Source organism: Oenanthe melanoleuca, chromosome 7, assembly GCF_029582105.1.
Source record: "Oenanthe melanoleuca isolate GR-GAL-2019-014 chromosome 7, OMel1.0, whole genome shotgun sequence".
NCBI classification, from domain to species: Eukaryota; Metazoa; Chordata; class Aves; order Passeriformes; family Muscicapidae; genus Oenanthe; species Oenanthe melanoleuca.
This window is the reverse complement of record NC_079341.1, coordinates 372,199-393,971: the sequence shown is the minus strand read 5'-3', so window position 1 is coordinate 393,971 and position 21,773 is coordinate 372,199. Positions and strand designations below refer to the sequence as shown.

The 21,773-nt window shown below is 45.4% G+C and overlaps 1 protein-coding gene across 1 annotated transcript; it reads right to left on the bottom strand.

Moving 5' to 3' along the window:
- Positions 1 to 150: 150 nt before the first annotated feature.
- MCM3AP (minichromosome maintenance complex component 3 associated protein) lies at positions 151 to 21,542 on the bottom strand. Its single transcript, XM_056495790.1, has 28 exons — positions 20,789 to 21,542; positions 20,491 to 20,714; positions 19,778 to 19,856; positions 18,420 to 18,567; positions 17,219 to 17,415; positions 16,096 to 16,235; positions 15,506 to 15,703; positions 15,024 to 15,292; positions 14,689 to 14,851; positions 13,980 to 14,140; positions 13,278 to 13,522; positions 11,606 to 11,796; positions 10,874 to 10,974; positions 9,927 to 10,058; positions 9,155 to 9,268; positions 8,855 to 9,007; positions 8,257 to 8,454; positions 7,890 to 7,958; positions 7,041 to 7,175; positions 6,529 to 6,682; positions 5,855 to 6,113; positions 5,432 to 5,529; positions 4,268 to 4,658; positions 3,893 to 4,150; positions 3,299 to 3,428; positions 2,482 to 2,676; positions 1,710 to 1,860; positions 151 to 1,591 (listed from the first exon to the last, which is right to left on the bottom strand). The coding sequence occupies exons 1-28, from the start codon at positions 21,540 to 21,542 to the stop codon at positions 1,433 to 1,435; spliced, it is 5,466 nt and encodes a 1,821-aa protein (XP_056351765.1). The 3' UTR covers positions 151 to 1,432.
- Positions 21,543 to 21,773: the final 231 nt, after the last annotated feature.

The window sequence follows — 21,773 nt, the reverse complement described above, 5'->3', positions numbered from 1 at the left end:
CCCACAGATAAATGGTAAAGAGGCCGGGAGTCAGACCAACCCCCAGCACTGGTACCCCAGAAACCCCCAGGGTAACAGACAGCAGCCACCCCCGCCCTTTCCTCTCGAGAGCATCCCATACCATGAGCTTTTACAGAGGAATGAGGCGCCTTTCAAGCCACTAAAAATTTTATTAGGTACAAAACACAATTTACAGCAAATAGCCATGCTCCCAAAGCTCTGCTGGATTTTGACAGCTGAATTCCAAGTAAGCTGAGAACACCAAAAGCAGGGCACAGGCTTCCCTTCATATGGAACCAGTTAAACTCAACAAAAGCAGAGGGAGCAGGAACAGCCTCAAAGCACACTCTTTCTAATTTAAACTTATTTCAACTTAGCAGTAAGCTACTCTTGCTATTTTGGGTTTGAGAGAAATAATACAAATGAAATGCTGAAATTTAAAAAACTGTAAAATTACTTTTTTGGAAGGCAACTGACAGTTTCAGACTACTGAGGATTTCAGCTTGGGTTGGGCAGGCAAGATAATCAGTTTAGTATGGTTATTTATATTCCACCAGCAGAAGCCTTTGTTTGAGAAAAAATTGCTGGTTTTGTAAGAAAAAGAAAAGGCTGAACTGTACAGGAGTACTGCAGACATGAAGTACATCTTCAAATTATTTACTGGGAATTAAACTAAAACCAAGGGCCTTCACTTTCCAAAGATTTTTAGGTGCTGGAGAATGCAGGCTACCTGCTCTTCCAAAAAAAAGCAAAATTATTTCTCCATAGCTGTTTACTTAAGACAGAAGCATCCTCTTTTCCAGCATGACATGGAATCTGTGGAATAAGCATCTCACCCGTTTTTAATGCTGAAAACATTGAATATAATAGAACTGGAGCCCAAAACAACAAAACTCCTTCTGGATTTGCACTGAGCAACAAGTACAAAAAATCATGGCCAAGTGCTGTTCCAACTTGAGAATGACAGTTTCAACATTCCTGGAAACAGAATAGGAACTTTAAACCATAGTGCTGCTGCAAGGCAGTTGCATGAAGGAAAAACAGACTGAGATATTTCAGGGACTGTGTCTATGGAGAGCAATTGCTCCAATGTTCCCAGGGGCCCGTGCTATCCTCCAGCTGAACCTGATGAAGCTGTGTTTATCCAGAATGAGAGCAGGGAGAAAGAAAAAATACCACTGTCATTTAAGGCCTTCCAAGAAAAAGCCTTTGACTTGTCTCTGTGCCTGTGGGGCAGAAAAAGAGGGAGTCCCAGACCATCCATGCACGCTGGCCCTGTGCAACGCAGCAATGTAAGAAGGGCCCAGGTCCCATGGCTGCTCTGTGTTCTCATCCCAGAACACCTGCTTGTTCTGGAACGTGGCCCAGGAGTCCATCTGCCCAGTCACCTTGATGTGGATTTCTTTCCTGAGTCTCCACGTCTCAGCTTTGCTCAAATGTCCACCATGTCCACCAGAGCAGAGAGGTGGAACTTGGAGGCAGCCTCGGCCTCCTTGGTGGCTCTGAGGAGTCGCTGCAGGTGTTTGAGTCTGTCTGACAGTGCAGAGCTTTGCTCCAGCTCTGGAACCTTGTGTCCCTCCTGGCTCCCAGCCTGGGCAGAAGGAAAGGAGATGAGACTGAGACTTTCTCCCAAGGTAATTCCCACTACAGGTTTTGCAGCTACAGCACTCCTCAGAACTTTTGTTTAGCTCACAACCACCTTCTCTTACCTCGTGAGCAGCTGATATGGGACTCTTCACCAAGGGGCAGGTGGTGGCTGGGGTGGAGAGCAGAGACTGGGGGAGGTAAAGAGGAAGACCCAGGAGATCCCCAAGGGGCTCCATGTCCTCAGATAGATATCGGTGCAGCTGCTCTTCAAACCTGGATGGGACGGGCAAGAGCACCAGTCAGATGGCAGCCTGGCTTTGTCTCTGTAACCAGTGCATTACACTAAGAGGTTTTTCTGGGTTCAGAAGCATCTGATCTCCATAGCCATATTTAGAACAGTCTGATGTGCCCCCCTGCAGCTATCAAAATCCATCACAGAGAACTGTGGTACAGAAAGGAGCCACACAAACTTAAGAGACTCAACTTCTAGGAAGGCTGAAGAGACAGAAACCTCTTAGACCAACCTCAAAAGCTTTAGTTCTTCATGTTTGTGATCCATATTGCTAGGAACTGACATCCGAGAGAAGACTTTATAGACATTTGTGACACGGGGGGACACACAGACCACTGTACACACTTCAGTTCTGGTGGCGTAACTGACCAGTTCCCAACCATTCCCAAGAACTCCAATAATTTCTACCATCCTGGGCTGTTTCCGTGATGCAAGAAGGAAATAGTAGGGAACTGCCCTGATGAAGTTGATGAAAGCAGATGGAACTTGAGACAGTCTAGGCTCTTCTCTAGCACAATTTACTTTCTACTCCATACAAGATACAAATTGTTTACAACCCTGGGCCGAAGCTGCAAGGAAAAGATGCTGCTCTGGGAACTTACCTCTTGTTTTCTATTTTTTCCAGTTTCAACTGTGCCAACAGACGTTCCTGGGCCAAGGATGTGTCTCTGAATTCATCTGTGCTGGGAATGGTCACTTCCTGACCTGGCAGCATGCTCATGCCAGAGTCATACTGAGCCGACACCATGGAGATGCTGTAGGGTTTCTTAAAAGACTTGGGAGATTTTATCTTTGATCTGAAGGGGGAGGAAAAAAACAACAAACAAAACCAACATGAATCGGGATAAGTGTGTTGATTTTTCCCTATTAGCTTGAAGCTTGGAAATAGCAGGGAGTGAGAAATAATGCTGCTGTGACTGGGTCCAACACAGCACCACCTGTCCATGGGACTAGAGAGGAACTAATCTGACAGGAGCATAGGATTCACCCCAAGCATCACCCACTACACAGCAGAGCTGCAGCTAAGCTTCCAAGAGAGAAGACAGTGGCTTCCTTCTGAATTGTGGGTAGGGAAGTGAGCTAGACTTGACATCTCAAATACTTTGATGCCACACAATTCTAAGGCATCCTTACCCCAAACATATCTAGCATTTTCTCAGACTCACATTGTTTTCCCTCTATGCTTTTGCACAACTCCAAAGCCTCATAAGCAGGGCTTTTTTTTTTTTTGGCAGAAGTTAATTTCTACACTTTTCAGCACTTCCCAACCAATCCATTTTTCTGAGAGCTGAGTAACCTTGTACAAATAAAATTTACTTCCTAGTCTGTTTCAGCACAGCACTGTACATGATTTTAGGGAGATGTACACAAGCAGGTTCTGGGAGGGTGCCAAATGCTGGTTTCCAGCATTCACCTCACCTGTCGTGGCCTTGCCGGATCTCCTCCCGTGTCCGCAGCCTGGCTTGATCCCATGAGAAAGGCACAGTGTAGTTCTTTAAATGCTCCTTGAAGAAGTACACGCGAATCTGACCATCTTTACTTACAGCTTCTGTGAATAAACCCAAGCCCAACGTTTATCATTTGCACATCTCTCCTTCAGAAGAAAAGCTCAGTATTAAAAAGGCAATTTGAGGCAAGAACAATTGTTCACTTTCAAATAGGTTTCAAACAGAGTCTCGGACAAGCTTCATTAATTAATGGAAGTGATAATTAACTGTGGCAGCCTGCCCTCCCTGCTGACAAGGCTTCTGAGGGGTAACTTTTGGCCTTTGCTTAATGCAAACCCTCACTGGGAGGGCAGGGCTGAAGGATATTTGTAGTCACAGGATGAAGTCAAGCCATAACCAAGACTAAATACACACTCCAAGGGGAAGACACATGCAGAACACGGTAAGACCACATCGCTTCACATCTGCTCCCTGCTACACATTGCTTGCTGCCATATGGAAAGGCACCACTGGCAATGTATTAAATACCATCACAAAAGAAGCATGCTGCAAGAGGATACAATACCTGGAGTAACAGGCAGTTTGGGTGGCTTCCAGTCTCTCAGTTTATGATCAATACAGACTGCCAAGATACAATCCCAAGGGATTTCATCAACAGAGGGCCCATCTTCATCAGAGTTCCCAGTTGTTCTGGTTTTCCAGTTTTGGTAAGTTTTGCTCAGCAGATTCTCCACTTGAGACTGGATCAGTGGTAGAGTGTGAGAAGAACTTGCAATCTGAGAGACATACTGAAAGATCATGTGGCAAACAGGACGCCAAGGAGCTGTGGAACAAAAAACCCAAAGTAAATTGCAAGAATTTGTTACAGAACCAACACTGCACAGGCACGTCTTGGAGAACAACGTGCTGCCAAGAAGACATTAGAGTGTGAGGTACCTACCACCTAAAGGAGGCAGATCTAGGTATGGGATCTGGAAGGACAGCACAGCCTTCTTCAGCCAGGCCAGGTGATCTGGCATGTTCCACTGCAAGTGGGGCAACACTTTGTTACCCCCTGCTTCTGAAAACTCTGTGACAGGCCAAGACAAGTCACAAAGGTGCTCTGAGGATGCCACATCTGACAGGAACTGCAGCACACTGTTGTAAAGCTCTATGATGACGCCAGGCTCCTGGGATGGCAGCCCAGCTAAATGCCTCTCCTTCCAGTCATGGTAGAAACGCTTGGCAAATTCTCCATCAATCCCATCCTCAATGTACTCCTGAAGAGTTTGGCTACAGAGCTCAAGGGATGCAGGACACTGGGACATCAGCCAGCCCACAGCTTCAGAGACCTACAACAAACAAAAGAGGGAGGGCTGAAAACTGATCTACAGTGATTGGGACACAAAGGATTCAACACTAAGTTTGAATAACACTCTCCAAGAGAATATGCAGCAAAAGGCAAATAAATCAGGTATCATCATACTAATATTTGCAACAATAATTCTCCAGCTAGGTGGCCACAAACTGAATTTCCACACAGCAGGCTCAGAACAGACAAAGAGGTTGTTCACATGAGGTACAGGTATGCAATAGAATTCTCTGCTGCAGGATGGTGGGATTGTTGAAAACTTATCCAGAAAAAACTGGACAGATTCACAGAAATTAGCCAAGGGTGACTGTATCATGTTTGATCATGGCAGTCCTTCAAGTGCAGACCTAAGTTGTGAGGGTTTGTGGGGGAGCATCACTCTGGGCTTGTCAGGAGAGATCTGTATGATCATATTAGTGTACAGAACATGAGAGGTAGAAACAGCTCAGTCCTATCTACCAAGATGGGATAACTCTGGATGATCTCACAGCAGCCAAAAAACCTACAAAGGGCCTTCAGCATTTTAGTACTAAGAGCTTAAGGATAGAAAGGCTTACCCACCACCAGAACTTCTCTGTTGGACAGCAACACAGGCAAGGCAGACAAGAGTGGGTTTAGTCTCAGTGCAGTCTTCAGTATTACTTTTTTTTTTTTTTTTTTTTTTTTTCCCAGCAAATGCCACTGATCTCTGGCCAGTGAAAATAGAACAGTCACAAATAATGGAAAATAATTCCTGTATTTTGCTGTTCTTACCCTTTGGGTGCCTTCCAAGTCATTGACAGAGCTTGGGAGCTCCACAACAGTGTAGTCTGAAATAAGATGTGCTGAAATCAAGTCCTGGAGCATCAAACCTTAAAAAATTAAAAAACTCATCACGTACACAGAAAGAACACATGTCCTTGGGCCACATACTCTGCATTACATTCACTGCATTGCTGCTCCCCCCTCATCTCTGCCCACAGACTCTCAAGATCAAATACAGTATGTGAAAGAAAACTGGAAGCCAAAACTGGTGAGCTCTTAAGGCCTGAGGATTTTTAGGAAAGCTCTGGGATGTGCTGTACTTCACAGGCTCTCCCTTTCCTGGATGCTGTAACTGAGAGGCTGCACTAGCCATAACACTTCTACTTGGGGCAGCCCTAAATATTGTTTCACGACACAAAAACAATTACATACCATCTTCTACTTCCTTCTCCACAGCCTCCTCTTCCTGACTGGGGACTAGAACCACCAAGGGAACTATGGGGTGGAAAGGTTTGGCCTGAAGCAGCTGTTTCAGCTGCAGCAAAGCTGAAAGCCAGTAAACGTCATCTTCTGCAACATCTTCACTCCTAACTCTGGGGGGCAGGAGAAGAATGAGGCCATTGGTCCCAAGCAAGTCCTTTTGTGTCTCAGCCATATCAAGCTCTGAGTCAGAGAGTGCACCATGTGCCACCTAGACAGGCAACAAAGATGACAACAGTAATGCAGCTAAATAAAGCTATTTCCACATCAATATCTGCAGTTTATCCTCCCTTCCATTCAGTTTTGACATCCTTTCCAGGAGCTCTACACAACCTAAGACAACAAGCTGTTGTCAGGCCAGCATGGATGTGTCTGATAGATGAGCTGAGCACAGAAGTGCCCATCAGCATCCGCTTTGGGACCATGAATTGATGATTCAGATTCTACTACTGTAGGTATTTCTCAGCTGATTGAAAACAAAGAAAAAAATCCATCTTTTTTCAGAACTTTTCAACAACCTACCCCTCCCAGTATCATCTCTCTCCATTAAACAGGACACAGTATCCACTGGAAAAGAGCCCGCCCTGCTATGGCCTCTTAGATATAATGAAATTGTTGTCACCTACCTTTATACACACACTGACTTTAATGCTTCTGCCCCCCTGCATGCCAAGAGAACTAAATAACGTCAGCGTTTGAATTTTGCATTCTGTGTGTGAAGCATTTTTCTCACGGCTTTCGTGTCCCATAAATTTGGCTTTCAACCAATCCATCAGTATCCTAGCAAATAAAAAAGAGGGCTTTGTGGGGTTTTGTTGTTGAAACTGGCACTTTAGGGTTTTAATAGCAGCACCTCTAGGATACCACAATCTATCACAATCCTATATATTTAGGTTATGATACAAGGTTTTGTTTTCAGTATGAGAAAAAGGAATTTAAAGATGTTAAAAAATATAGATCACTGTAATAAATTACAGCTATATTGTTTAGAGTGCTCTGGGGGGAAAAAATCAAGCTGGACATTTGACATGGTACAGGCAAAATAACATCAAGGACTGTGTATTGCTAATCTTCTACCTTGACAAAAGAAGTCTGCCTTGTTTGAGAAAGGGACCCAGCAAACAACTCTTCAACGTACCTACTGGGATCATCCTTGGAATATTCATCATCACTGGGCAAAACCAAGAGCGCCTTCCAAAACACCTGTTCTTGCTGAACTGGAATATGTTCTGTGATTAACGAGATGAGATCCAGGGGAGTCCAAGCTAAATCACTTAAAGAGAGACAAAAAACTGGTGAAAAGATCCACCCCAGGGCTCTTTCCCAGCTGAGGAATGTCTGTCTTGTACAGAACAAGTTACAGTACTGTAAGTAGTGACCAGTTAATTCTTTTGCTCATCCTGCAGGAACTGTAGCTGCTAAACCTGACACATGAGCCTTTCTCTGGGTATTTCAGGAGCACATGTGTACTGCTTCCCTTCCACACTGATCCAACACACACCCAGGCCACTGGAGAGCATGAGGAGCCATGGGAAGCCAGAACTCCTGCTGTACTTCAAACATGTCGATCAATATTTTCCAACCACAAGCCAGGTCACTGATAGCTCATTTACTCCTCTCCCTCTATAGCCCATCCCAGGCCCCATACCATCTAGGTACAAAGCCACACCCCATAATACCCATTAGATTCTTAAAATTACACCCAGGAAGATCATCTGGCCCAACACCTTCAATAATTTAGTGGAAGGTATCCCTGCCCATGGCAGGGGGATGGAACGGACAAAATTATCTTTAAGGCCCTTTCTAACCCAAACCATCCTACGGTTCTGTGACCTTCCTGTTCCTCTTATTCCAAAATACTCCCAGAAGAGAGGCTCCAAGTGGACATTCAGGCATGATTAGCCATACCTTTTGGCCATTTCTGGTACCTCTGGCACATCTGCTGCAGCCTGCTTCTAAAGAAAACAGGAACCAAACCCCAGCCTACCTTACCAACTGCTGGCAGAAGTGCTGAACTTTAATTTCATGCACTGTCTTGTTTCTCAGCAAGTTTAATCTGGAAATGAAATATTGTTGGCTGTACTTTTTGGTACAAAACATGTACTTTAAACAAATCTAAGAACATTGAGGCCTAAGAAATATTACAGAGGCCTAAGAATGTTGCTGTTAACAGAATAATTTATTTAGATTTTCAGTCTTGGTCATGGCTTTTGTGGAGAAAGTCTTTTTCTGGAAGCTATTGAAGAATAAACAGTTCTGAAAACCCACTAACATTCACAATGGAAGAAGTTTTGGTAACTTATCTTCCAAATGTCAACCAGATTGCCAACTGATGCCACTGGAAGTATCCTTACCTCGTGCAAGAGATTCCAACCTTTCCTCCATTCCCCAGGTTTACAAATCTCTTGCACAAATTCTCCATGGCTATAGGCCACTCTGCACTGGGGGACAGTGCTTTCAACTGATGTTTGGAATCCAAACCACAGGGAGCAGCTGGAAATGCCCTCATCTGACGTTTCAACTTTGTGCGAGCTGCCACTGCTTTCCTCCACCTTTGGCAGAGAAGAGATAAATAGGTCATATTCAGAGCTCTGTCACCAGGTATCTGTACAATGAACATCACAACCACAACACACTGAACGTATGTGTAGGAAAACCAGTAACCAGCAGAAAGAATACAAGGATAAGGTATTACAAGTTTCTAGACAGAATGAAGCTGGAATCTCCTACTAAGCTTACTACCTGACTACAACAAGGCGGTAGTCCCCTCCCACATACAGTAATTTAGCAGAGGCTGGTACTAAGACTGTAAGGTCTGCCCTTATCATGAAGATAAGAAAGAAAAAACTGTCTCAAAAAGAACACAACCAGACAGCAGTAGTTCCATCTCCATCAACTGCTCCATGCCAACACTCCCAAGAGATGCAGCTGTGTCCCAGGGTGGTAACTCACCGCTGTAAGTATTTGCAGAAACGCTGGAGTTCCTGAAGGGTTTCCTTGGCAATCTGGAAAATCTCATCCTCCAGAAAGAGTTCCAAGAAGTGGCCACACACTTCTTCTGAACACCGGGCAATCCGGGCATGCCGGTCTCTTTCTAAGGCACACCTGGTTCCAAATAAAAGAAACCAAGACTGCTGAGGTGAAGACCTCCAGCAAATGCCAATTCAGGGCTGAGATGCACACAGGGGAAGTCCATGACATTTAGGAAACCCTTGGGAATACAAACTACAGCATGCATTACATTGTACATACCTTAACTCATTGGCTGAAACTTCTTTAACACCCTCCTTTATTACTTCTTCCATTAATTCCACACCCAGCAACTGGCTCAACTGCTTTATTAACTCTTCTCTTTCCTGTTTTTGCCTGGAAGGACAGAGAAAAGATTTACACAAGTGAAAAAATTTACACTGACAAACCTGCTGCTTTAGTTACACAAGCACTACATGCAGTGTCAAACAGTTAATTCACCTAAAATTATTTCCTACTATCTGGTTTCTAACTAAACAGTTTTGCATGGAGCCAGGTTTCCCTCAAAAACACAGATGATAATGTTGTTCCCTAAGCAACCTGATTTAGTGAGGGGCATCCCTGCCCATGGCTGCAGTTTGGAACTAGATGATCTTTATGATCCTTTCCAAACCAAACCATCCTAGGATTCTATTTCTTCTTACCCCAATAAGATACAAACAAGTAGCTCACTCAGAAGGAAAATTTCCTGCATACAGCAGATGCATGTCCCTCTCTGGAAGCTCTGGGTAAACAGAAGTTCCTAGAATTCCCACCCACAATTTTCACCATAGCTCTGAGACAACCAAAATGCTAACCAGCAGGTCACCTGAGAATGCAAAGGGGAACCCTGCCTGCACAGTCCCAGGGAAGGTCAAAGTGAGACTGTTGTGCCACTGTGGCAGAAAGACAGGGCTTGAGCAGAGGCACAAGGACTCAGGCTGGCTCCAGCTGTCCTTGCATTGTCCAGGGTGTACTCAGCCCACCTTGCCCCACAGCCAAAGCAGTGCCTCACCTCTCCTCTTCCACTCTGCGCTGTTCCTCCTCGACGCGCTGCCTTTCCACACTGAGCATATTTCCAGCCACTTCTCTGAGGATCTCCTCCATCACCTCAGTCACAAGCTCCTCTATGGTGGCCTCTGAGGCGCTGAGCAGAAACAGCAAATCTCTTCTCAAAGCCAGAATGTTTTCATTTAAAGCCCTAGGTCTATGCTTTTCTCAGCCACACCTTGCTCTCTGTGTTGGGCTGACTCCAGCCATTAGCCAAGGACCCACACTGATACTGGGTTACTCCCCTCCCCACATTGGGACAGGGAAGAAAGTAGGAAGAAAAAAGGAAAACTCATGGATGGAAATAAATGCACTGTACAGAAAGGCAAAACTCCCCATCAAGCAAAGTAAATGGAGCCAGTCATCACTTCCCATAGGAAGTGCAATACCCAGACAGTATCTAATAATGTCCACCCTGAAAGCCACAAATCTCCAACTTCTTCTAACCCAGTCTTATTGCTGACCATGACACCACAGGGAATGAACTCTAGCCAGTCTGTGACAGCTGTCCCCATTCAGCAATTACCAGACAGTGGAGGAATAACAACAGTTTGGGTCACATCCCACATCTACGACTCTACCGACTGCCCTGGAGAGGAAATTGTTCAGAAGCAGAGAAGCAGCCAGATCTGGACTTGCTCCTCTTGGCCCCCTCTGGGCACCTTCCCTTCCATGACAGAGGTTTCTTGACAGGCAAAGCTTCCAGAGGCTTGGGTCAGCCTCCCCTTAGGCTAGAGTTGTGATGTGACAGACATCTGAAGAAAGGTCTGCTTTCCCTTCCACTGCATCAATAACACGGCCTCCATCAAAGACCTGGCAGTGCTTAGTTTTACTGTCTTAACACATGGTGCTGCTATGGCAAGGGGCAGCTGTGGTGACACTCGAGGAGAACCTGCAAGAAATACTCTTTACCAGATAGCAGCAGCCACGTAAGCTGCTCCTGCTCTGCCCACTTCTCTGCACTCTCCTTTGAGGACATCGTGCACCAGCCCATCCACCACGTCAGCAATGTCCTGCAACACAGCAGAGGAAGCAGCTGAACCAAGGTGAAGTCCTTCTCAGGAGTAAACTGGGAGTAAGGCTCTCCAGTCTTGCTTAACTGTAATTCACAGCAGCATCTGTATCTCTGCTTACAAACTGAGCCAACTTAAGCAAACACAACAGCATGCAAACTTCAGACTATTTACACTATCTAAAAGATTAACAACAGCCCAGAAACAAAAGCAGGTTTTTGTACTTAATATGGACAAATCAAATAACTGAGGAGAGACTCCTATTTTCTTACTTTAGACTTGCATTCTAGCTGATTGAATTCCAAATTATCAGGTCTACCCTTCACTGAAATCTGCCATTATCTAGGTAGAATATAGCAACTGTACTATACAAAACAATGAGACACTCAGACTGGTTCACCATCAGCACACAAAAACTTGTGTGGGAGGGAGAAAAACAGCACAGGTAAATGGGGTACACATTCAAGACCCAGCATTAATGGTCATGTACCCACAGGAATAAACTTTGTCATGTCTCATTTGACATACATCCATGTTCCAGAAAAATGAAATACCCTAAGAACTTGGTTATCTTTTGTTATATTTCACACATCTTTCCCAAATATTTCCTGATGGGTTTAGATTTCCCTACCGTGTCTGAGTAGCCAGGCTGAGGCTTTGAATGGGGAGACTCAGGCTGTGTAGTAGGCTGGGAGATGGGCTGTGCAGAGGGCAGGACTGGCACCAGCTGATGAGCCAACAGTGAGGGCAGAAGGTGAGGTGAGGGCTGGACTCTCACTGCTGCGGCATCTAAATCCACACCTCTGCTTTCCACTCTTCCTTCTTGGGAGGTAAGAGGAGAAAAATTAAGGAAACCAGACCAGTCATGAACAGAAGCAAATTTTCTCTTCAAAAAACAGGCTTGTCTGAAAAAAACTCAGCAGGTCATAAAATAAATCTGTAACAGGAGTTGGTTGCCTTAAAGTTAAAAATATATATCAGAGAAACTAATTTATATATATGAATGTCTTATACAAAACATTTAAACATTTAATTGCATATTATCCCCTCTACCAAGTGCATTTTCAACAAAGCAATTGTTTTAAGTTAGACACACCTGGTACCTACACAATCTGTACTTCCAACAAGGACAGAAAAGCACACATTCAGTTAACCTGAAAACTGATGTCTATACACACAGTGTATAAACAAAAAGCTGCAAATAAAAAACATGCAAACTGCAAAGGGAAGTTGGTTTTCTGAAGTAGTCAAACACTTGTTATTTCACTTACGCTGGCAAAATTTGGCTCATTAGAAAATTTTGTGAATTGGGAAATACATTTTATTAATCACATCATTCTTGGCTATTGTGAGAGTCCATCTGAAAGCCTCTTGTTTGTTCTGCCCAACGACCCTCGCCTGAGCCCTAAAGAAGACCCCTCAAACTGCAGTTTAAAGGCGCTGGCCAGGGATGGGAGGAACGCCAAGCGATTGTTCGCAGGTGGTGCCCATCGGACCAGGACTGGTTTCTCAGGAGACTGGTTTACGGATAGTCACGGTGCACTGAACTGTGTTTAGTCGACAAGGCTCCCACAGGTGCGAGAACAATGAACTGGTCAGAGATGGAGTGCCCTGTGTTTGTTTCATCGACAAGGACTCGCTGGGTTTGTTGTGGGTTTGTTCCCCCCACGGAACCCAAAGCGTCCATGAAAGTTCTCACCTGTTTGGCCAGTCGCCCGACGCCTTGGAAAAGAGTATAATAGACACCCTCAAACTAAAGACCCCCGAGATCTCCCCGGACGGCAACGGACATCTATTGGCTGGTTCCACGAGGATCGTCTGCCTGTCTTGGTAGCTATAATCCCAACCCCTTTTCTCTCTCTCTTTCTCTCTTTCTCTCTGTCCCTCTATCGCATTTTGCTGGCACTAAATAAAAGTGCATCTTTTGCAAAAAGTAAACTGGTTTTGTCCCCTGCTGTGTCTTTTGTGCTTTGAGATCCCTAAAAGAACCTATCAGGACTCTGCATGTGCTGTGGACCCTGACAGCTATTACAGATACATAAATACACTTCGGCAACCTAGTCTAGTGGAAGGTGCCTCTGCCATGTCAGGGGTGCAGGAACTTGATGAGTTTCAAGGTCCCTTCCAACTCAAACCACTCTGTGATTCTCTTATGATTTAAATTGTAATCCTTTCACTACATCTAAATTTCCATGCAGTTTCAATCTCTGAACCACAAACAGCTTCTGCTTTGCACAATAAACATGCTCAGAGCTGCCTCAACTCTGTTCTGAGTGGTACCTAAAATGCAGGTTTGCTCTTACCTGTTGCTTCCACACTTGGTTTTTGGCTACTGCCAGCCTGTTCCACAGAGGTGCTTCCACCAATGTACTTGTTCTGCCCATTGAAGCTGGACACGGGCACGTGGTGGGGCACTGGGGGCAAAGGCCCCCCATTCACAACCTCCCCAACAGAGACAGTGAGTTTCTGGCTGACAAACAGGGATTTCTGTGGTTTGGGTAACCCATCTGGCTCCAGGAAAGCTGAGCGATTCAGCTCCACGTAACCCCTGGGGAAAAACAAAAGTAACAACCAAGTATGTCCTCAAAGCTCCAGGTTTCAATTCTGAAACTTACTGTTTTGAAACAGAATGTGGACAGGAATAGATGGCTAACTGGCATCCTTGAGGGTTTTTGTCCCCTTTTCCAGTCTCTCAAAACTCCAAGTTTGGATGAACACACCTTACAATGCATGGATTTTCATGGCAGACATGTATCTGTGAACTGCTGTCCTCCAACATCCTTTAAGAGCTGGTTTGCACTGCTCAGCTTCATCCCACCCTACAGGCATCACTGTGATGCCAGTCAGCCATGAAGCAGAACTGTCTCCTTACTTCCTACAGAGAACCATCCCCTTTTCTTGGCTCGTTCTTTCTCTGGTTCCAATCTGCAGCAGCAGCTCCCCCACATTACCCCTTTGCTTGGCATCAGGCTAACACCCCCAGGCATAATTTTCCTCACACTTACCCATCTGATACACTCAGGCCATAGTAACTTATAAAATCAGTTGCCTCCTCACAGTCTTTGAACAGCAGCATGCGGACCAAGTGGTCCAAGGGGAACGCTGTACTTCTCTGGGTGCTCACAGTGTAGGCAATATTGAGGGATTTGAGACCATCCTTACGAATCTGGGGGAACAGAAAAAGCCACATAACTACTAGGAAAAAACCCAAAGTAAACTATAAAGCATACAATAAACAGGAGAATCATATTTAAATACACCAATACTTTATCACCAAGGATCCATACAAACAATTACTTAGAGTTGCAATTTTGTTCTTAAATTCTATGCAGTTGCTTTCTAGTTTCTGTTTCTCTTTCATGGTATTTGTTTTGAGCATATCCCTTTGTGATTCTTGTGTAGGAAAAAACACCTTGCAAGGTCTTCTGAAAGTGCAAGCTTATATTTGCTTTGCAAGACTCTTAGGCCTGCTTCTCAATTATGTTTCAGGTAAATACTTATTTGTACACAATTACAAGAAAAAAAAAGAGCATTTCAGTATTTGCCTTTCATATCACAGTAGAAAGTCCTGATAAATTTCTAACACTCCTAAAGAATCAATAACAATATTATTTTTAAGGCTAAATATCTGCTAAGTTTTCAGCTGATTTCCCCCCCAAATCCCACAGTCTTACTCATTAATACTTTTAAAAATATCCATCTGTTTTTTCTCACCTGGTTGAAATAACAGTGTAAGAGGCACGCATTCAGATACGAAGCTGCTTGCACAAGCTTGAAAAACCGCACAAAATTGTTGCTGTTTAATGCAGCAAAAGCTTGAACTGCAAATCTAACTTCAGGTGAGTTTCTAACCTCTGGATGAAATTGCTGAACTTCTCTGTGGAGACAAAAGACAAAACTTTTGCTTCAATATTGAAAAACCACAATTCAACAGCAACCTGTAACAGCACAGAATTAAAATCAGGAGCATTACAATTTGTCTGGATTAAATCCCAAACTCAATTCTTCCCAGAGGTAAAGAGAGAAAAAAAGTGATGTCTTGTTCTCACCTGAGAATATCACCCTTGTTGAGATTCAGCAAGACATTATAACCCCTGAACTCTGCTTCACTCTTGCAGTAAATCCCCTTGTTAGCCAAGTCCTGATACATCTCCTTCAAGCTCTGCAGGCATTTAGTCATGTTCTCATTGTTGATTTTGGCATCAAAGGAGGACATGGGCTCTTCACACAAGTGGTGAGCACAGTGGATGTGAAAGCGAGTGCACTTCTCAATCAGAGACACCATCAGCTGGTTGCAGAGGTGTTGCTGGGTTATATCCTAACAGAATAAAAAAGAATGCATTACATGTATTTTTAACTAGTTGAAGTGCGCAGTCACCTGGCACTACCTCTGGAAAACCCATTTCACCATGCTTTGAGTCACTCTGCAATTCAAAACGTTCCATCAACTATTGCTTTTGGCTTCCTTTTTTTACAGCATGATGGGATCTTTTACTTTTTATCACCAAATATCTCCATCCATAGTTCTTACCTTTCTTATTCCACGAGTTCTGTTCCAGACAAAGTCATACCATTCTCGGTAGTTTCCTTCTCCTTGGTCCATAATATTTGTCACTAAGTAGTCCATGGTCATGCTCAGCACCTCAGAGGGTCTCAGTTCATGGGGCAAAGGTTCCTCCTGATCTGCTGAAGACCTGCTATATTCCTTGATTGCTGCTGCATGATCCACCTGCAAGAGGTGAAGAAAAGAATCAAAACCCAAGAAGTATGTACAACTTCCCAGCAGTAAAGAGGATTTCATCCCACACATGCCTTTAACTTCAGTAAGGAGCAGACTATTGAAGTGTTCACTTAGTCTCAAACTCTTAACTTTTACAGCAATATATAAGTATAGATAATTACTTATAATATGTAATTACAGCTTTAGAACTACAGTTCTAAATAACTGAATAAAAGACATGACAGAGTGAAAAAGCAAATCTTGTTTTCTGATGGGGAATTGAAAGGTAGTAATTAAACAGCCTACAGATTTTTTGCACCAGAATTACCCCTGTAATCAGCTAAACAATACTGACAGCTCAAATAAGCATCAGGCATACTGATATTCTGGGAATCTCATACCTTGTCAGTCCCTAGAAGCAATTCAAAGATGCTGAGCTGGTTTCTTGTCTCCCTCATGTAACGCTCTTTTTCAGGACACATATCTGGGCAAGTGCCAACAACAGTTTTTGCTTTGCCAAGATCAGTCCTTTTTATTCGAGCTAAAACAAAAAAATGCAACAAACAGAAATAACTGAACAAACACTAATTATCTCTTTGGTTTGGGGTTTTTTTCTTCACAAGAAGCTACTACCCTAATGTGTCAAAACAGCCCTGATCATGCATGGCTCTACCCAAACCTTGATATAGTCAGAAATGTGCAAGGATGGGGTTTTCCCCACTCTGAAGCCTGTCCAAGTATTGCACATACTGTGAGTTTTGCTGAAAAGACCAAAGCTTTTCAAAGATACCCAATGTTTTGTGTCCTAAGGAACAGCAGTTTCAAAATTCTGCATTGAGTGGACAAGAAGTTTGTCAGTATTAAAGACAAGATCCTAAATTAGAAATAGGATCAGTTTTGAAACTGCAAGAACAGCATGGAAGGTTTTACAACCACTACTGTGAAACAAAAGGACATTTATTGAAATAATTCTCAGGTGTGTAATAGTTTGAATTTGGAGAAATATTAGGGGTACTGGCACAAGCTGCTCAAAGAAGCTGTAGTAGCCCCACCCCTGGAAGTATTCAAAGTCAGACAGGATGAGGCTTGGAGCAACCTGGGATACTGGAAGGTGTCCCTGCCCATGGCAGGGGGTTGGGACTGGATGAGCTTTAGTGTCCCTTCCAACTCAAACAATTCTGTGGTTCCACAAAATGCAGTTAAGGCTTTCTTTAGGTAACTTTCTTTAAAGAGAGTCTGTAGAGATGCAGAACTCCCTATGTGCCCTCCTTCACAGAAGATGGACATTCTGCCCTTCCCTTTACACAAGACACTGCATGTGCAATAAGTAAAACAGATTTGTGTGTTTTACAAGAAAAAAAACCAGAAAATAATACTCTAGGAGAGTATTTTATAGACTGTTCCACATTAAACTCTCTTTTAAGGCATACCTATAATGTCACAACAGCTTTGCCACAAAACCCAAACACTTACTTCTTTCCAGCAGAGAAGCAGATGTCACACTTACTAGCTTATGTTAATTACCTTGTCGCATGATTTTGTCCCTCTGATCCAAGAGCCTGTATCTCTCTTCAGAAGTCTCAGCCACCAATCCCACCAGGTTACTGAGAGACAACAGCGAAGATCCCAAGCCCTCTGAGCTTTGTCCTTCAGAGCTGGAATCAAACAGCTCTGCTTCAAACTGCAGCGCCTTTCGAAGGCCAGGCTTCTTCGCTGGAGAACTAAAAACAGAAAACTTTTTTTATCAATAATAATATGTTAGTGCATGCCCTGGTCTTAATCAGTTCACTGTTCTTTAGGATGCCAGCATCTGTTTAGAAGAGTATTTTGTTCACAGGAAAATGTGAACAATGTATGGATGTGCTAGGCTAATACCAACACAGGGAGTTACCTGGTTAAACCCTCAGCACTGCCTTGACAACGCTGCCAAGAGTTCTGATATTGTGAGGAAAGTCCTAACAGAAAAGTTATTACTAAAAAAGTGTCACTGAGGGGACAGAAATGGATAGCTCTTGTAGCATTTTGCATCACTATGGCACAGCAGTTTATATTTTATGCTAGGAAGTGGCTTCCTGGTGTGAAGACAAACTCAATGTGCTTTCTCTAGCAACACAGATTATTTAAAAATTTTACAGGGCCAACTACAAACATGCTTTTTAAATCAAGGGATACTGATTCTTTACAACATATAACTGATTTTATACTTATATGACTCCACATATCAAATGCCTTTTGCCAGACTAGACACACTACTGAGGTATGACAAAGATGACAACCTTGTGGTACTGTGACTGCCACAAACCAGAAAGACTGTTCACTTGAAGTGAGACAATGATTCAAACTACTTCAAAAAGGAGACTACCATTCCATAGAACTCTAATTGCCTCCAAAGGAAACTGTTTGCTTGAGAAACCCATTGAATCACAAACACAGTGCCATTACTGCTTGGTCCTAGTTGGGCTCTGCACTGTTTGTTCACTTCTCCTCATGCCTCATACTGCAGTTGTTTTCATGAACAAAATCCACAGACCAAAGTAAAAGACCCTAATAAACCGTTAGGAATATTCCTCAGATGAAGTGTGAGAGCTGAGTACTTCTAATTCAGAAACCAGAAAAGGGAAGCAGCCTCCCTGAAGAAAATATTATTATTTGGCACACAGTGATCACCATTTTTCTCCAAGCTCCCCCTTTTCTGCCAGGTGGATTCCCAAAGGAGAGGACATACCTTCTCCCAGGCATGACACTGCTGGTAGAAGATCTTATTAAAGGTTTTCTAAGCGGGGAATGCTGATAGCTTTGCTCTTCACTGCTTTGCCTTCCTTCATCTTCACCTGCTTTCTTCTCTTTGGATGAAAATTCTCTTTTTGCTGGACCTGAAATGAGACATAAATATGAAACCAGGTACCTGCCAAGCACTTTAAGCAACAGCTACTTCTTGACCCCAAAGAGGTGGTGATGAAAACTAAGGCTCCCAGTTTTCTACATGCATGCAAAACTTCCACTAGGTGTACCAAGTTTCCACCACTTGCTATCAAGGTCATTGCTCTATAAAGAATAAGTATTTTTCAAGACAACATCACTTAGCAATAACTGCAATTATCAGTAAACAAAGTCTGATCCTCAACTGAATCACAGTTCTCTCAGGCTCATGTTATAATCCACGAGTCATAACTCCCTATGGGATATGAAATCTATTTCACCTGCATAAATCACAATTCCAAGTACTCCTACTGAAAGTATTTATTTCGCACAAGCTTAGACTCAGGTTGGCATGAGTTAACACCTGCAGGAATGGAAAATTTCTTCTTCCAGAGACAATTTTTCCAGCGGGATTTCTTAAACCCTTCTAGGATAGTTATTTCAGAATGCTGCCACAGACATAACACCACGATAAAATGACAGCTGGCAAAGAGGCAGCCCTAGAGCTGCTTCTTCAAGATGTTAATTCTCAGGGAGACAACTGGGCAGCTGTTTGTTTTCTGGAAGGCAAGGCTGTGGTTGGTCAAAGCTGAGGTGAACCATCCATCTGCTGGCAGCAGAAGTGCACCCCTAGGCTAGGGGTGCTCACAGGCACACACACTACACTCATGGAGCTAAAGAAAGGGAAGCACTTGACATTGTAAATATTTCCCTGGAGACTGAACAATCTTCTCTTGCCCTAATCCCAAGCAGGGTCTGGAATCTCACTTCTAAACTCTGTAGGCTGTTCTTTTTTGGTTCAAACAGTGTCTAACTATTGATGCATAGAACAACAACCTCAGCAGACACTGCAGAGATACTCAGGACACTTTGCTTAGGTTGGTTCTCAGAACTTTTCCTGAAAGCTAAAGTTCATATCCCAGTCCATGCTCTGATACAGGCAGCAAGGCATTTCAGACTGGTTCTTCTTACAAAGAACATCCTAGCTCTGGACAGAAGCATGAAGTTGACCAACATATTGCTGTTGTATGACTGCATTATGGATTCAACCACGATCTCTCCTACTAGGAAATAATTTAGGTATCATACTCAGCACATCAGGGAAAAAAAAGAGCAGCTGGCACACTCTTTATACATCATCCAGTAGTCTGAAAAGAGACTTACTTGTTTTCTTCTTTTGCCAAAATGTTACTATGTCTTTGTGCAACTCTTTTGCTTTTTTCCTGGCAAGAACTGCAGAGGCCTGAAAGAAAACAAAAGCAGAGCATGGAAACCTACTGGCATCACAATACCGAAATGCACAGAGCAGTTTTTGCCACAGAAACATTTACAGGTTCCCAAAAACTCTGGTTGCTGTATTTTAACCCAAGACCTACATGCAATCAGCTGAACTGGTCAACAGAAAAATGCTGTTTTCCTACAAACAAGAGTGTAGTTTTCATCAGTGCTAAACCTAGCCCAAACACTCAGATTTAAGTCTTTCTTCACAGAATGAGAGACTGGATTGGGTTGGAAGGGACCTGAAGGAGGATCCAGCTACACCCTCCTGCTTCGAGCAAGGACATCTTCCACTAGACCAGGCTGCTCCAAACCCCCCAATCAACCTGCCCTCAAACACTGCCAAGGATGGGGCAGCCACAGCTTCTCTGGGCAGCCTGTACCAGGGCTTCATCACCTTCAAAGAATTTCTCCCTAACATCTAACTCCTCTTTTAGTTTACACTCCTTCCCCTCTCCCAGTCTGTCCCTGTAAAAAGTTGCTTTCCCTCTTTATTGTAAGCCCACTTTAGACACTGGAAGGGGCTCTAAGGTATCCCTGGATACCTTAGACTTCTCCAGGCTGAACATTTCAAGAGTTATGCTACTTCTCATACTCACATGATCAAAAAAGTGGAGGACAGCCATTTTTTTATTACGCCTCGTCATGATGCGACGAACTTTTACGAACTGGCCGAAGTGTTTTTCCAGCACAGTCCTGTCGTTGAGGTAGTCAGGGATGTTCTTGCACTGGACGGCCGTCAGCTCGGCGGCTGGCAGACCCCCCAGCGCCTCCGTGCTCTCGCTGCCGCGGCTCCGGCGAGCAGGGGGGGCGGGGGCCGCATCTGTGACGAGAAGGAACACGAGCAGTCAGCCAGCGGGGGGGACACCCGGGCGGCCCCACCAGACTCCCGCCCACCTTCTCGGGCGGGCTCCCGGGCCTCGGCCGGCGGCGCCTCCTCGGCGGGTCCCCGCTCGGCCTCGGGGCCGTCCCCGCGCTCTCGCTGCTCGCGGGCGTGGCTGCGCAGCAGATCCTCCAGCGTGCGACCGAACAGGATCCCGCCGCGCGGCCGGCTGAGCATCACCGCCCGCTTCTCCGGCGGCGCCGCCGCCCGTCCGCCCGCCGCCGCCCGCCGCGGCGAGCGCTCCCGCTCCTCCTTCCGCTTCAGCCCTTTGGACGGCGGCTCCCCCGGATCCTCCGGCAGCGCCCTGGGGCCTCTCTCTTCCGGCCGCCCCAAAGCGGCGGCGGGACGCGAGAACGAGAAGGGCTCCCGCGCCACCGCCGCCTCGGGGCCCGTCTCAGACGCGAAGCCGAAGGGTGATGAGAAAGCAAAGGCGGCGGGGGCAGCCGGGCCCTTCTCCGCCTCGCCGCCTGACACCGGCTTAAAGGCGGCGGCGGCGGTCTCGGGCGCCTTGAAGCGGAACTGGGGCGCCGCGAAGGCACCGCCGCCGCCACCCGACGCTTCGCTGGAGGTCGGGAAGCCGCCCAGGCTGGAGGGCGGCCTGAAGCTGAATCCCGCGTTCCCCGCCGGGGCCGGTGCCTGGCCCAGCGCATAGGGCGGCGCAAAGGGGAGGCCGGGGGAGCCGCCGCCCTGGCCGAATACGGCGGGCTGCCCGAAGCGCAGCGGCGGCGGGAAGGAAGACGGGCCACGGAACGGGGCCCGCGCCGACATCGCTGTGGCGGCTGCCTCGGACCGCCGTGCGAGACGGGACCCGCATGCGCGGTGGGGAGAGGCCCTGGCCATGGGGCGGTGTCCTGTGGAGGAGTGGGCGGGGCTACGGCGGTAGCGGGACGGTAGGGGCAAGGGGACGGGTGGGGGCGGTGTTGTGGGCGTGTCTGTGGGCGTGACCGAGGTGGGGCGTGGCTTCGTTGGTGGGCGGAGACTAACGGATGGTAAAAGGGT